Source organism: Melanotaenia boesemani, chromosome 22, assembly GCF_017639745.1.
Source record: "Melanotaenia boesemani isolate fMelBoe1 chromosome 22, fMelBoe1.pri, whole genome shotgun sequence".
Lineage (NCBI taxonomy): Eukaryota > Metazoa > Chordata > Actinopteri > Atheriniformes > Melanotaeniidae > Melanotaenia > Melanotaenia boesemani.
Genome location: NC_055703.1, coordinates 11543740 through 11557929, shown reverse-complemented (window position 1 = coordinate 11557929; position 14190 = coordinate 11543740). Strand labels below are relative to the sequence as shown.

At 40.2% G+C, this 14190-nt stretch overlaps 3 protein-coding genes across 4 annotated transcripts in view; 2 read left to right on the top strand and 1 right to left on the bottom strand.

Moving 5' to 3' along the window:
- Nucleotides 1–1284: 1284 nt before the first annotated feature.
- rhov (ras homolog family member V) lies at nucleotides 1285–3955 on the bottom strand. Its single transcript, XM_041976717.1, has 3 exons — nucleotides 3578–3955; nucleotides 3316–3374; nucleotides 1285–3013 (listed from the first exon to the last, which is right to left on the bottom strand). Exons 1-3 carry the CDS (start codon nucleotides 3780–3782, stop codon nucleotides 2567–2569), a joined length of 711 nt encoding a protein of 236 aa, XP_041832651.1. The 5' UTR covers nucleotides 3783–3955; the 3' UTR covers nucleotides 1285–2566.
- A 636-nt stretch (nucleotides 3956–4591) lies between these two features.
- vps18 (VPS18 core subunit of CORVET and HOPS complexes) lies at nucleotides 4592–9566 on the top strand. The gene is made up of 8 exons (XM_041976349.1): nucleotides 4592–5023; nucleotides 5144–5285; nucleotides 5476–5567; nucleotides 5816–6420; nucleotides 6539–7801; nucleotides 7947–8156; nucleotides 8349–8585; nucleotides 8748–9566. The coding sequence occupies exons 1-8, from the start codon at nucleotides 4921–4923 to the stop codon at nucleotides 9042–9044; spliced, it is 2949 nt and encodes a 982-aa protein (XP_041832283.1). The 5' UTR covers nucleotides 4592–4920; the 3' UTR covers nucleotides 9045–9566.
- Nucleotides 9567–10287: 721 nt separating this feature from the next.
- ino80 (INO80 complex ATPase subunit) overlaps nucleotides 10288–14190 on the top strand; it is a 36123-nt gene continuing 32220 nt past the window's right edge. For both annotated transcript variants that reach the window (XM_041976111.1, XM_041976110.1), the window contains exons 1-4: nucleotides 10288–10393; nucleotides 13256–13320; nucleotides 13447–13638; nucleotides 13914–14071. In XM_041976111.1, coding sequence (XP_041832045.1) covers nucleotides 13487–13638; nucleotides 13914–14071 — 310 coding nt within the window. In that variant the 5' untranslated portion in view covers nucleotides 10288–10393; nucleotides 13256–13320; nucleotides 13447–13486. The remainder of the gene's footprint in view (nucleotides 10394–13255; nucleotides 13321–13446; nucleotides 13639–13913; nucleotides 14072–14190) is intronic.

The window sequence follows — 14190 nt, the reverse complement described above, 5'->3', positions numbered from 1 at the left end:
GTTGCTCCTGTTTCAACTTTTTTAAGATCTGTTGCCACCATCAACTTATAAATGAGCTCATATTTCCCATAAAATGGTACAATGTTTCTGTTTTAACATCTAATATGTTGTTTATGTTTTGGGAATAAAATATGGGTTTATGAGATTAAACATCTCTTTTTATTTACAGTTTACACAGCATCCCGGCTTCTTTGGAGTTGGAGTTGTACATATAATTCTTTGTATACAGCCACCTTCTTGCCTCTCTACACAGCCAAGTTTTTTTCTTTTCAAACCAAGTAATAGAAATCAAAGTTTTTTTAAGCATCTTGCTAAATCTAGCAACGATCTGGACAGGTAATATGCACTTACTATATGTTTTAAGCTAAAACACAATTGAAATTTTAGCCTTGCCTCTTTCAAAACAAAAAAATTAAAGTTCATTGCGGGTCCAGTTGTGACAGGGTGTCAGATGACAAAACACCAGCTCTCTCCTGTGACCCTTCCATGTGAGGTCAGACGAAGGATGTGCCACATTAACCCAATGAGAACTGAAGTTCAAACAGAGCTCTGACACAGTGCCACATGATGGCCGGCACACTGCATAATGGGAAACAGATTGCTGATGTATTGGGGTGATGTGTGTTTTTAGCTTAGTTATGACCCATTCACCTTGTTCTGGACATGAGCTGTCAGGTTTTAAGTGTTTCATAGCCATTCTATACTCTGTATTTCCCTGTCAGATACACTTCACATTGCTACACAAACAGTGCTCTGTCCATGTTAATTTTTCTCTAGCTCAGGCATATAAATGGCATAATAGGCCTTTTTATGCTGGTTTCAGTATTACCTCTGAAGACAATAGCCACTGATCCTTTTAGGTTTCATGATCACTGACCAGTGACTCCATTGTTGGGATAAACCAGCCTGCTGATGTTTATTCTTAATCAGTGAATCTGACTCAATCAGTCTCCTGTGAATGTCCCCTTTCCCTTGTCTCTAGCCCTTTGGAAAAGACACAATGAGACAGTCACAGTGTGGCACTGCCAAACCCCATCAACAGTCATGTGGATTACATTAGAAATGGTCAACCTAATGCACTGCAAGAGGCCTGAAACTACTTAGCATATGTTAATACAGAAATGAGTTCAGGAAGCCTACCTGGTGTGGTGGTAAGGGTTCTTCAGAGACGTCTCTTTAAAAACTTTTCCTTCAGTGCAGATTAGTTGCTACTATCAGACGTGATAAGTGGTTGCGAACCGCATAGTCAGAAAAGTCATTCTGAGGCTATACATAACACAGAGGTGTAAGTTGCTCTCAGTTTATTTGAATCACATCACTCCCCCATGTAAAAAAGACAAGTTAGAGAAGGACATGTTGGTTGAGATTAGAAACAATAATCTGGCATATCAAAGCGTAATCTGCAGGGTAAAATTGTGATTTTGAATTTTATCTTTATTGTTTGCTTCAACAAACAGAAACAACCAATTTGCTTCTACAAGAAGCATAATACAGCCCATACTTACAAACACTTTCACATACACCACATATTAATGTGCAACAGTGCAAAACACTAATTTCTCTAAAGGCTTTGGAGAAGTATTTTTCTTACAGTTACACCCACACAGAGGCTGGTAAGCATCCTCCATCTGGACTCACTGGGTTTCTGAGGAGATTGGGGGTACATTGAGGATATAAACAAAGAGAGGTGGAAAAAAAAGAAGGAAAGTCAGGCTTATGATGTCGGTGGGAGGATCTGCAGACTCCTGCAGTGCTTGCTTTTACAGATGCAGATTGATGAGAGTCAGGGACAAAAAGCCAAAAGGTTACCTCTCCTGCAACTTTTTACTGCAGACCAGAGGATTTTTTCCAACCCAGTTCCTGTCCTGACTGAAAGATTCAGACATCAAAGACACTTTTTTTTTGGTTTGTCATAAACACAAAATCCTGGTGCTGTGTGTCAGTCGTGTCAAAAATAAATGTCAGGCTTGATATGGTTATCAGCTGACTTGCTCGAGGACAAGAAAATACCCAACCAAACCAGCCAGGGAAGCTCTGACAAGAATGCTGCATTTCTCACTGCGACCTGAACTCACAGGTGCCGCATATAAATAGGTTGCTGCAGCCACGCAAGAAGAAACAACGCCCATCTGCTCAAACATAAAGTCCTCACACTTTCTGTTCTCCCTTTGCTTACATGAAAGGTTGTAGCCACAGAGCATGCAAATTCACAGCTTTTACATACTGGCATGGCTCTTCTCTCTGGCCATGCTCTGCAGGTTGATCACATCCCTTAAAAGTCTTATGTGATTGCATCTTTCTCTCAAGCATCACACTATAATTTATATATATATATATATATATATATTCAAACAGGAAGTTGTCCTTTAACAAACATCTGAATATGCATCAGTCTCACTGGGACTGGACATTGGATGTGAGTGACATTTTGGCACTCAAGAAAAAAGTTAGGCCCCTTTTCAAACAATGAAGGATGTAACCAATCTGATATGTGATGAAAGTGAAAGTAACATGTTTATATAAATTAGAAGTTTGGTCCACAACCCACAGGGTTAACAAGCAGAGTTCAGATGAAGCAGAAAAACTTCTTCCAGCTGCATCTGGAGAAAGCTTTAGTGCGCCTGTCGGAAAACCTCCTCTTCTTGCTCTTGCGGGCTTTGTTCTTAATTGCGGCAAAGATAGCCGCATCGAACGCCTCCTTCAAGTTCTTCTGTGTGAGTGACGAGCATTCTATGTAGTCTGTGGCCCTGATTTTGTCCGCCATGCTCCTGGCCCGAGAGGTTGGGATTGGTTTAACTTTAGACTGGTCCAAGTTGATAAGGACGTTCACGTCCAGCAGAAGGTCAGACTGGGTTCCGACAAGAATGATGGGTGAGGACGGGTTGTGAGCCCGGATCTCTGGCACCCATTTCTTGGTGATGTTGTGAAATGAAGTGGGGTTGACCATGCTGAAGCACAGAAGAAAGACATCTGTGTGGTCGTAGGAAAGAGCCCTGAATTCATCAAACTCTTCCTGCATAGAAGACAAATAATGGGTTAGTGTCAAATATACTTTATACAGACATGTTGGATGAATGGGTGACTCGCAGTGACTCACTAAAATGAAAGGAAAAGATCATTTATTAACATTCAGGGTGAAATCCTGTTACTGAGTCACATTTTGGATTAAGCAAGGATGTGCTAGAATTTGTACTTCCAAGTTTACACCTTGAATCATGAGAAACAGCACTAAGCATTTGAGAAAATTAATTATATGTGACATATAAATTACCCGATTTCTATCTATTTGTTTTAGAAAACAACAAGTAGTCATACCTGTCCAGCAGTGTCCACAAGTTGAACTCTGACTGCAGATCCTTCCACTTGGACCTGACCTGTTGGAAACCAGAAACACGGATCAGCCAGTTTCAGCTTCCTTCATTTTATGTCACATTACTAATAGAAAATCCATTTAAACCATCCAAATCATACATCATTCCTGCACCCTTTCCTCTTTTTAATAACTTATCATGACATATGGGGTTATGCTTCATTAAAATGTCTTAATAATAAAAGAACTTCATGCCAAATAACCCACCGGAGAACACATCAAAACCCGTCTGTTTGTACTCTGCTGGATATCCATTAGATATGTAGCTGACAATCATGCTTGTCTTCCCGACTGCGCCGTCTCCGACCAGCATACAGCTGATGACTCCAGGATCCAGCTCATCCTCCCGGGTAAGCCCGCAAGCTGAAGGGACTCGGGACTCGTGGTAAAAGTAATCCATGTTGGGTGGCATGTCGAGCAGACTATAAAACCTCTGATTACCAACTCTCCCGCTGCCCAAAGAGTGGATACTAAGAATCAGCTGTGTTGTCTGTCCGCCAGCTTGAATGTCTGTTTATGCCTAGAAAACGCAGCTCGGACTGACTGAAGAGCAGCCACACGCGTAGGGAGGAGCGTTTTGAAAGCAACTTTCTTCTCGGTTCAGAGTATGGCTCCAACAGGTTGCTAATTTGCATAGGCGCGCCCACAAATTAAAATAAATGAAAAAAAAAACAAAACAAAAAAAAAAAAAAACACATAAAAAACGGATAGGCTTCCTTTATATTTTATTACTTTAGAGCATTATTAGGTAGATAAAAAAATTATATATATATATATATTAGACCCCAAGAAATTTAATAAAAAAAATAAGTAGCACAAATAAGAAATCAACTGCATTGAATATATAATGTATAAATATAGAGTATTAATTCAATGGATAAACTGAAGAAATATCCTCAAAGCATAGATGGAAAATAATGATTAACATTATAAATGATAAATCCATTCCTTCCTCGGGCTTTTAATATGCCAGAATAGACAAAAAAGTTTAAAAAGCGAATTTTTACGAGTTTTTTTTTTAAAAATCGTTCATATTTACACCCCCCTAGTTTTTATTTGCGCAAAACTGTAAATATAACACCCCTTCCTCGTGAAGTGTGTACAGTCAAAATATTTTAATACAGCTTTTCCAGGATTCTGTGCACCTTAACAGTGCGGCCTGTAATTCTGGACAAAGCGCGCCCCCTACTGATGAAGACAGTACTGTTCTCACAGAGATCACATGATCCTGTGCATCACCTGATTATGACGGGCTTCTGCACTCGGAAGCTAAGGTGGATGCTAGTCTATCGCGAATGATTTAAATTTCACATATTCTTATGTCAATACTGCAGCTCAGAAACACCAGTTGTCTATTTGTCCTCTCAGATTAGACGTACGCGAAGAAAAGAAATACGGTAGTGAAACTTTTACGGGTGGTGTTTGCAATTGGCAGCTAGCTAGCTGCTAGCTGTTTTGACATGTCATCTTAGGATCGGTTCCTTGCTAAACGTTTTATGTGCGTTATCTGAATTCATTTAGTCTTAAAATACATTAATGCACATGTAATCATGGCTTCAATTCTTGATGAGTATGAAGACTCTCAAAACATTAGGCAAAGTTCACAACAGCATAACCGCCTGTCTACTGCCAACATTGGAATAACACATTCAGGTAGGTCGCCTTTTAACATTAGCCACATAGCAGGAAGCGCATTTAAAGAAAATACATCAATACAGTCGCAGTTCTCTTGAAATACTGGTTTTATTGACAATATGTCGTTCATCACTGAAGGCTTTGTGAACGTGAGACTTGAGGAAGAGAAGCCAATATTCAACAAACAAAGGATCGATTTTACTCCACCCGAGAAGATAAACCATCTGGCAGTCTGCAACAATCAACTATGCATGAGTCTGGGAAAGGACACTTTGTTGAGGCAATTGCAACTAATATATGCATAATACATAACATTAATTGTTTCTGGTGTTTGCATGGTTTTGATTGGATTAGTTTAAATTCAGAGCTGATCTTCTTTGGGATTATTACATATCAGTTGTTTACTATGGCTGCTTTTGTTTCTGCCTTAAGGTGCCAGTTGTAATTTATAAATATTTTTTCAAATATAGAATTGACTTGGCCAAACCAGATCAGCTCAATCAGACTGAATTGGGAAGGAAAGATGACAGTAAAGTGCACAGGCTGTTCTTGGATCCCACAGGTGAGCAGAACCACAAAAGTTACTTAGATTTTCTCTTTTGGAACTATTGTCCACACACACCATAATTAAATAGCTTATTACCAGTGTTTTTATGTCGGCTCTCAAAGCCTTCTTTATTATTATTATTATTATTATTATTGCACATTTGGTTCTGATTCTGCATTCTTTATAAGATTACTGTGGGAGTGTCATGGTTATGACATATTAAAAACAACAGCTATATCCTCCTCCATATTTTTCCACTGCAGGCTCCCATCTGTTGATCAGCCTGAGCACCAGTGAGTGTCTTTACCTCAACAGGAACACCCAGAAGGTCCGCAGTCTGTCCCGCTGGCGAGGCCACCTCATCGAGAGCGTGGGTTGGAACAAGCTGCTGGGCAATGAGACCAGCACAGGTCCCATACTGGTTGGCACAAGCCAAGGCATCATCTTTGAGGCCGAGATCTCTGCAAATGAGGGCAGCCTGTTCAACACCAATCCAGATCAATACTTCAGACAGGTCCACTCCCTAGAAGAAGATTGCAAACCTGCACCAGTCTGCTGCCTGGAGATAGAGCGAGGCCTGGAGAACAAATATTTCATCATAGCCACCACGCGCAAACGCCTGTTCCAGTTTGTGGGTAAGGTGGCCGAGGGATCGGAGCAACAAGGCTTCAGCTCAATCTTCAATCAAAATCAGGATCTGCTGCCCAGTTTCCAGGAGTTCCCAGCCAACATGGGTTACAGTGAGATCACCTTCTACACCTCAAAGCTTCGGACATCCCCCAAGGCTTTTGCCTGGATGATGGGTAATGGAGTTCTTTATGGTCAGCTGGACTACGTCAGGCCCGATTCTCTGCTGAGTGATGTGCAGGTAAATATCTACTGCTTTTTGCAAGACTTATCAAAGTATTTCTTGTTCCACATTCACTCCTGTTGTTTTTATGTTTATGCTGTATGTACTTAATCCATATTTTATTTTTCTCAAACAGGTATGGGAGTACACCCCGGACATTGACCTAAGCATCAACAAACCCATCTCCATTGTCCTGACACAGTTCCACTTCCTGCTCCTGCTTCATGACCGAGTTAAGGCCATCTGCACTCTGAATGGACAGGTGGTATATGAAGATGTGTTCCCTGATAAATTTGGCACCCTCAAGAGGATGATCAAAGATCCTGTGGGAGGGTTAGTGTGGATCTACACTGAACGGGCAGTGTTCCGATATCACATTCAGCGAGAGGCCAGGGACGTCTGGCAGATGTACATGAGCATGAATAAATTCGATCTGGCCAAAGAGTACTGCCGTGACCGGCCTGAGTGCATGGACATGGTGCTGGCAAAGGAGGCTGAGCACTGCTTCCAGAATAAGCGATACCTGGAGAGTGCCAAGTGCTACGCACTAACACAGAATTACTTTGAAGAGATAGCACTCAAGTTCATTGAAGCAAAACAAGAAGAGGCCTTGAAAGAATTCCTACTGAAAAAGCTAAATAATCTTAAACAGAGTGAGAGAACACAGATCACCCTGCTTGTCACCTGGCTAGCAGAACTCTACCTAAACCGCCTCGGGCAACTGGAGAGCGATGGCAACAGCATCATCTTCCAGGAAACCCGTGATGAGTTCCGCCAGTTCATTAGCAGCTCCAAGCACAAGGAGTGCCTATTCAACAACCGCAGCACCATCTACGACCTGCTGGCCAGCCACGGCAACGTGGATGACATGGTTTACTTCTCGGTAGTCATGCAGGATTATGAGAGAGTGATATCCCACTACTGCCAGCATGATAACTACAGCGCAGCTCTGGATGTACTTGCCAAGCACTGTGATGAAAAACTCTTTTATAAGTTCTCCCCTGTACTCATGCAGCATATTCCCAAAAATGTGGTTGATGCATGGATTCAGATGGGGAAGAAGTTGGACCCAAAGAAGCTCATTCCAGCTCTGATGAACTACAGCCAGATGGGCAGCACCCAGCAGATCAGTGAAACCATCCGCTACATGGAGTTCTGTGTGTATGAGCTGAACGTGACAGAGGAGGCCATCCATAATTATCTGCTGTCGCTTTATGCAAAGTACAAGCCAGACTCTCTGTTGTGGTATCTGGAGCAGGCAGGTACACACACCTCTGAGATCCATTATGACCTAAAGTATGCCCTCAGGCTCTGTGCAGAGCATGGCTACCTCCGGGCCTGCGTACTGGTTTACAGGATTATGGAGCTTTATGAGGAGGCCGTGGATCTTGCTTTACAAGTAAGCAATGCCTGTTTTGGGGTGACTGGTTCATTTAAATAAGTGGCTTTATTAACAAAACATGGACTTTGCTTGGCAAAATTTGACAGATTCTGCTAATGTTTAGTTTTTTTTTTTATTTTTTAATTTTTTTTGTGATCCATAGGTTGATGTAGACCTAGCCAAGTCATGTGCTGACCTTCCTGAGGATGATGAGGAAATGAGGAAAAAGCTTTGGCTCAAGATTGCCAGGCATGTGGTGCAGGAGGAGAAAGATGTGAAAAAAGCCATGAACTGCCTGTCCAGCTGCAACCTGCTCAAGATAGAAGACATCTTGCCTTTTTTTCCAGACTTTGTCACCATTGACCACTTCAAGGTATGTAACAAGAACTAGTGTTTTGTTTTTTGTTTTTCCTTAATTTATACCGTATTTTGAAGTTGTCTCCATTTATAATGTCTGAAATGGACAGAAAGCACAATGTATTGCTGCAATCAAACAAGATGTATTATGTTGCTTTAAATGAGTGTACTTTATGCTCTGATTTACTTTCTAATTGTGGTATCTTAGGAGGCCATCTGCAGTTCCCTGGAGGAGTATAATCAGCACATTGAAGAGCTGAAGCAGGAAATGGAGGAGGCCACAGAGAGCGCTAAACGAATCAGAGAAGACATCCAGGAAATGAGGAACAAGTATGGTGTTGTGGATTCCCAAGAAAAGTGTGCTGCTTGTGACTTTCCATTGCTTAACAGGCCCTTCTATCTGTTCCTGTGTGGGCATATGTTCCACTACGACTGCCTGTTCCAGGTAAAAAGGTCTTTCAGTCCTTTCATTATGTCATTATATGTCACTGCACACAATTTTTTTTCTTTTCTTTGATACAGAATCATTTGTTTGAAATTTATTCCTAAAGATAGAATATAAAAGATAGAAACATTAATTTGGTCTTTTTTCCCCCCTATCTTGTAGGAGGTGTCACCTCACTTATCAGCCTACAAGCAGAGTCGCCTGGAAGAGCTGCAGAAGAAACTGGCTGCAACAACCCAATCCTCAAAATCACGCCACCGTCCAGCACCAAAGGAAGAAGGAGACACTTCCAGCCTGGGAAAGGGCAATGCGGGTACAAGCCGTGAGCAGATAATATCAGACATTGACGACATCGTTGCATCGGAGTGCGCGTACTGCGGCGAACTGATGATCAAATCTATTGACAAGCCTTTCATCGATCCACAGAAATTTGAGGAAGAGAAATCCAGCTGGCTGTGAATAAGGACTTCTTTTTATTTTCAATTTGAAAATGAGACAAACAGCAGCCTACAATTTGTGTGTGAGCAGCAGTACATCATTCAAAGACATTCACCTGATTGCCTGTTGGTAGTGCCTGCTCCTGACAACTTCGGCTCATCACAGCTTGTTCTGCTGTTGGAAAGATCTTTGCACTTGTGTGTTTATAGAAAAAAATGGACACAAATTTACAATGTGGGCAGTGATGTACAACAGTGAATTAATATCAGATATTGCCTGGACTGTTCGAATGCCTGAAGACATGTATAAAGGATGTAAATGCATTGCACCTATTTTATCTGTTAAATGCATTAGGTTATGTATTTTTTGGCACATTATTAACAAAGCTTAGACAAGGATATGTGTTAGTGTTATTTCATATGAAATTGAACTGTGACCCATCAGAACTTGACAGTTTTGATGGAAAATTGGTCTGTTTAAAATGTAATAAATATTTAAAAATTCATTTTATGTCTGGGCTGTATTAAAATAAGTCTAAACATATCATAATGTCTCAGGAGGTAGATCCTTGAATAGGTACAAGCATGGCATGGACAGGCTTAAGATGACAGAAGAGTATTTAGCTAATGGCTGAAGTTAGATGGGGAAACAGGCTACTGGTGTAGAAGCTGTTTGGATTTCCATCAAATCCAAGTCTGCTCTATTAAGAACAATGTTTTAATCTAGTAATTAGTCATCAGCAGTTATGAATATACCATGATACATTTAAATACAGCCATTTTTGTCTTGGTATCTAACCACTTTAATTTAGTTTATATTTTTAAAGAGATCTTTTTGAAATGATTCTATATTAAAATGTCTATATACACAAGAAATAGCAAAGATTTTAGATAAATAAAATATTGCAGCTGCCTGACCTTACCAAAAAAGGAGTTCCCTTATGATGACGTAAGACGTAGCTCGGTCATCTTCGCAGAGTGCAGACACTATCAATCGACATCGGAAATGAATCGATGTCTTTGTATTTTATGTAAAAATGCGACCGTAAATTCCATATATGCTAGCAGTAAAATCTTGGTTTAGCAGTAATGAATAGCCCTGGATTTTTTTGTCACAGTCGTACCATCAGAGACACCGACAGGCTACCGTTCCGCTCTCTACGGTTGATTAAAATGCCTGCTCCTTGCTGTAACCTCGCCATGGCGTCGTGTCTCTGCTCTCTCAGTAACAGAAAGTGGCCGCCTCTCTGCTGTTGCTGCCGACTCAAAGCTCACAGACTCGCTCGGCGCCTCAAACCGCCATTTTGGAGTCAGAGAACCGAGAGTCGGCAGCAGCGCTGGGAGAGCCTCAAAGGGGGACACGGGGCTGAGGTGAGAGACTCCACAGTGGTTGTTATGGCGAAAGAGCAATGGGGAAGATGGCCAGGAGGGAGAAAGAATTAAAAGATGGGGATCACACATTCACCAGGCTACCGAGTCTCTGCTCTTACCCGCTACACGGGTACGAGAGGCGCAGGCGAAGGGCCTTGCTGTCGCTGCATCGCGACGGCAAGCAAACTAATGATTTGCTATTAAACTGATATATAATACATTGTTTAGGCAGGGAGGTGGTGGCCTTAAAGAGACAGAGCCGATTTGAATACCTTATATTTATGGCATGGGACATCGGTGTCAAAGCGCCTGTTTGATAAGCTAACTAGCTAACATTAAAAATAGAAGTGTTATTAAGGAAGTTATAGCTAAGTATTTCGTTCCCTGAAACGGATTACATATCCAAAACCCCACCAAAGTTAAACTTCACATTCTGGGTGGTTAACGTACACCAGACAGCTGTCAGTGTATGAGTGTACCAGCACCGTGACCCCTTTACCCACCCTGTGAAGCAGCTAACGGTCGTTAGCTTAAATGCTACAGTCAGGCTAGCTAGCAACTCCCCACCAATACTAGCTTCGATTAGCAAGGTCGCTAATAATAACAGTTACAAGATAGTTCAAGAAGACCTATTTTATGAAAAATAAAAACGCAAGTTTTTCTAAGTTTAATAAACAATACATTTATTGATTTTATTGAATTAAAGTTTTTGGCATTCTTCCACAATCAGAAAGGAACAATCATGAACTCAAATGAATTTATATTTGTTTACTGACAATGAAAGTGACTATACATTTTTTAAAATGTCAAGGACAATGAATCTTAAGTTACAGCTGGCTAATGGCTCCACAGGTAGCACAGTCCTGATCAGAATTACTAGCATCCACATATGATATTTTTAATTCAATCAGGAAATCTGCATTATGATATATTTAAAATAAAAAAAACTTACCAGGAAGCAGCACAGTCAAAAACAAAATACACTTATACACACACGCGCGCGCACACACACATACACACACACACATATATATATATATATATATATATATATATATATATGTATATGAGAGAGAGAGAGAGCACTGCTATTTATTCTTAAACTAACATATTTAATTCATTAGCTTTATGAGGACAACAAAGCTACAGTCTGGCAGAGGGCGAAAATAACTTTTAACTGAAAGCGATGATTTCAAACTCATCACTCAAGAACCATCAATTGACCATCAAACACAGTGGCAAACTGAGACTGGGGTGAAGTGCACAGCAAGAACATGTAGGACTGGAGTCATGCAAATTCACCTTAAAATGTGAGAAACAAAGACCTCAGGCTGAGATTTGAAAAAGACCACAGGAACCGGACAGTAAAATCATCTTCTTTGAGTCCAGGTTTCAGCATTGCCCAACACCTAGTCGCTTTATGGTTAGACGGAGGCCAGGATAGGCCTAAAAGTCAATGGGTTGCATTAAGTGTTAAATATAGATGTTCAATGATTATCAGGTGGGGCTTTAGCAAGGCTTGAATCAGACAGATGTATATTTGTGAAGGATGCATTAATAAAACCACATGCAAGATTATCCTAGAAAAAAACATTTACTTCCTTATGCTAAGATTGTGCACCTCAGAGGATTACAGCAGGACAATACTCCATACCATAAAGCCAGGAGAATCAAGGTCTGGATGATCACTACATCAAGAGCCTGTAATGCCCAGCTCAGTCTCCAGATCTGAAACCTGGAAAAAGTTACCTTAAAGATCCCTGCAGAGTTGAGGAAAAAAAAGAACATATAATATCCTATGCTAGACTTTCACGCTGCTTTGGAGCACTCTAAAGTGGTGGTTTAATCGTGTATCATACACTACACACTAAGGCATAAAAAATGCAAAACTGATGTTTGCAACGACTTTCATAGATAAGCCAGAGACTTCTGTTGGTAAAGAAAACCATATTAAAAACTCTTATCACATATGTTTATGGATGACAAACATATTGTAAATAAAGAAAACAACTTACAGTAAAACATGGTAGTAATTCTTTAATGCTGTAGTGATTCTTTGTTGTATCCGGTATTGGAGGAATTAACTGTATCAAATGTGGCAAAATAGCATTAGAATATCAGACCATCCGATTAACAAGGCATTTTGGAGTATAGTAAATTATCTGATGTCAGTAAACCGGATTTTAGGGAAAGTTATTGGTTCGTCCTAATACATTAAGAAGCCTCTAAAAGCCAAAATAATCACTGCTAGCTTGTTTGCATACTAGTGAAAGAAGTGACAGAAACAATTTGCTAACAGGCACAAGAACACTCCAGATGGTCACAAAGTGGCCAGGTGGATTTCTAACCATCGCTTGTTTCACCTGTACACGTAACTGTACTTAATAGTGGTTCTGCAACCCAACTAGACAGCTGCAAATGACATGTTTCAACATTTTAAAGCCTTTTTACTCATGCTTGGTAAGATAATCCCAAGACTTTCTAAAAATACAAAAGTGATGAACTGTCTTTTATTAGGAATTCAGGGGTGCCAATATTTCAGATTAGATCTGTACAGTTTGTAAAATCCTTAAATATTCAGATGTAGAGCTTTCCATTTTAATCTGTTTATCATCTGAAATGACTTGCATGATGATATGTAACATTGTTCATCATGTATTTATAATGTGGGAAGCAAAGAGTGATAAATGCCTTTCATTATGTCTCTACAGTAATAACAAGGAATATATGTGTAATACATCTTATTGCATGACATTTTACATATTTATATTTATGGAATTTCTGAATAAAATGTCCTCCAACATACTGTGGTCCTTTGAATATGCTGTATAGCATATGAAGTGACTGTGTTTGCTCTTTTAGGCTCTTTTACCTTTGTCTGATAATTAATCTTGGAATCAAGAACAATGCCATCTTTTACTGAGGGGGTAAGTGTATACTGTAATTTGCAGAATTGACTGTTTAGGCAAATCCTAATCCTATGTGACTGTTATTGTGACTTTGAGTCATCTGCCCATCCTTTTTCAATTTTTTTCACACCATTTTCTCTTCAGTGAACATTTCTGCCGTGCTGGGCAGAGGAGTGTGGGCTGCATGGCGTCAGGGCGGGGTGGCAGACTGGAGGTTGGAGCATCGGGGGTCTCTGGCCTGGCCAAACCTCTCTACCTACAGCGCTTAGAAAGATCCCTGAAGTTGGACAGTTTTCTGCACCAAACTGCTGCTATCTTTAACAGAGACATTACAAGGTACAGGACAAGGGGTATATAAGCATAGGAGTTAATTAATTATTATATATTTATATATATATATATATATATTTTGGGGCGGGGGGCTTAATGAATTTTAAAACACAAACTGGTATGTTGAGCTTGTTTATCATCCTTACACAAAATTTGTCTTTTTCATAGGTCAGTAACATTAAGTTTTCCATTACGGATTTCCTAATTTTTACTGCTGCTCACATATACAAAGAAAAGAATGGACATTTACACACTCTTAACATCTATTTTTCTCGTTGTAGTGATGATAGTGATGACAGTGATGGTGCATTGGGACCAGGGCTTTTCCTGGACCCTTCCACTCAACATGGGAATCTGACCGTGAAGAGTGAGCCATGTGAGCAAGAGGATGGGTTACCAGATGGTAAGCCCCTTAATGGAGTACTTCTGCAAGGAAAGGGTAAGATGGGCTTTAAAAATGTCTTTTTTTAAATGTTATGTACACACTGGTGTTATTTTTCCACTTATGAATGAAATAGTTAATGCTTATATGTGTAATGTTATGTCTTCCTCTCCTTT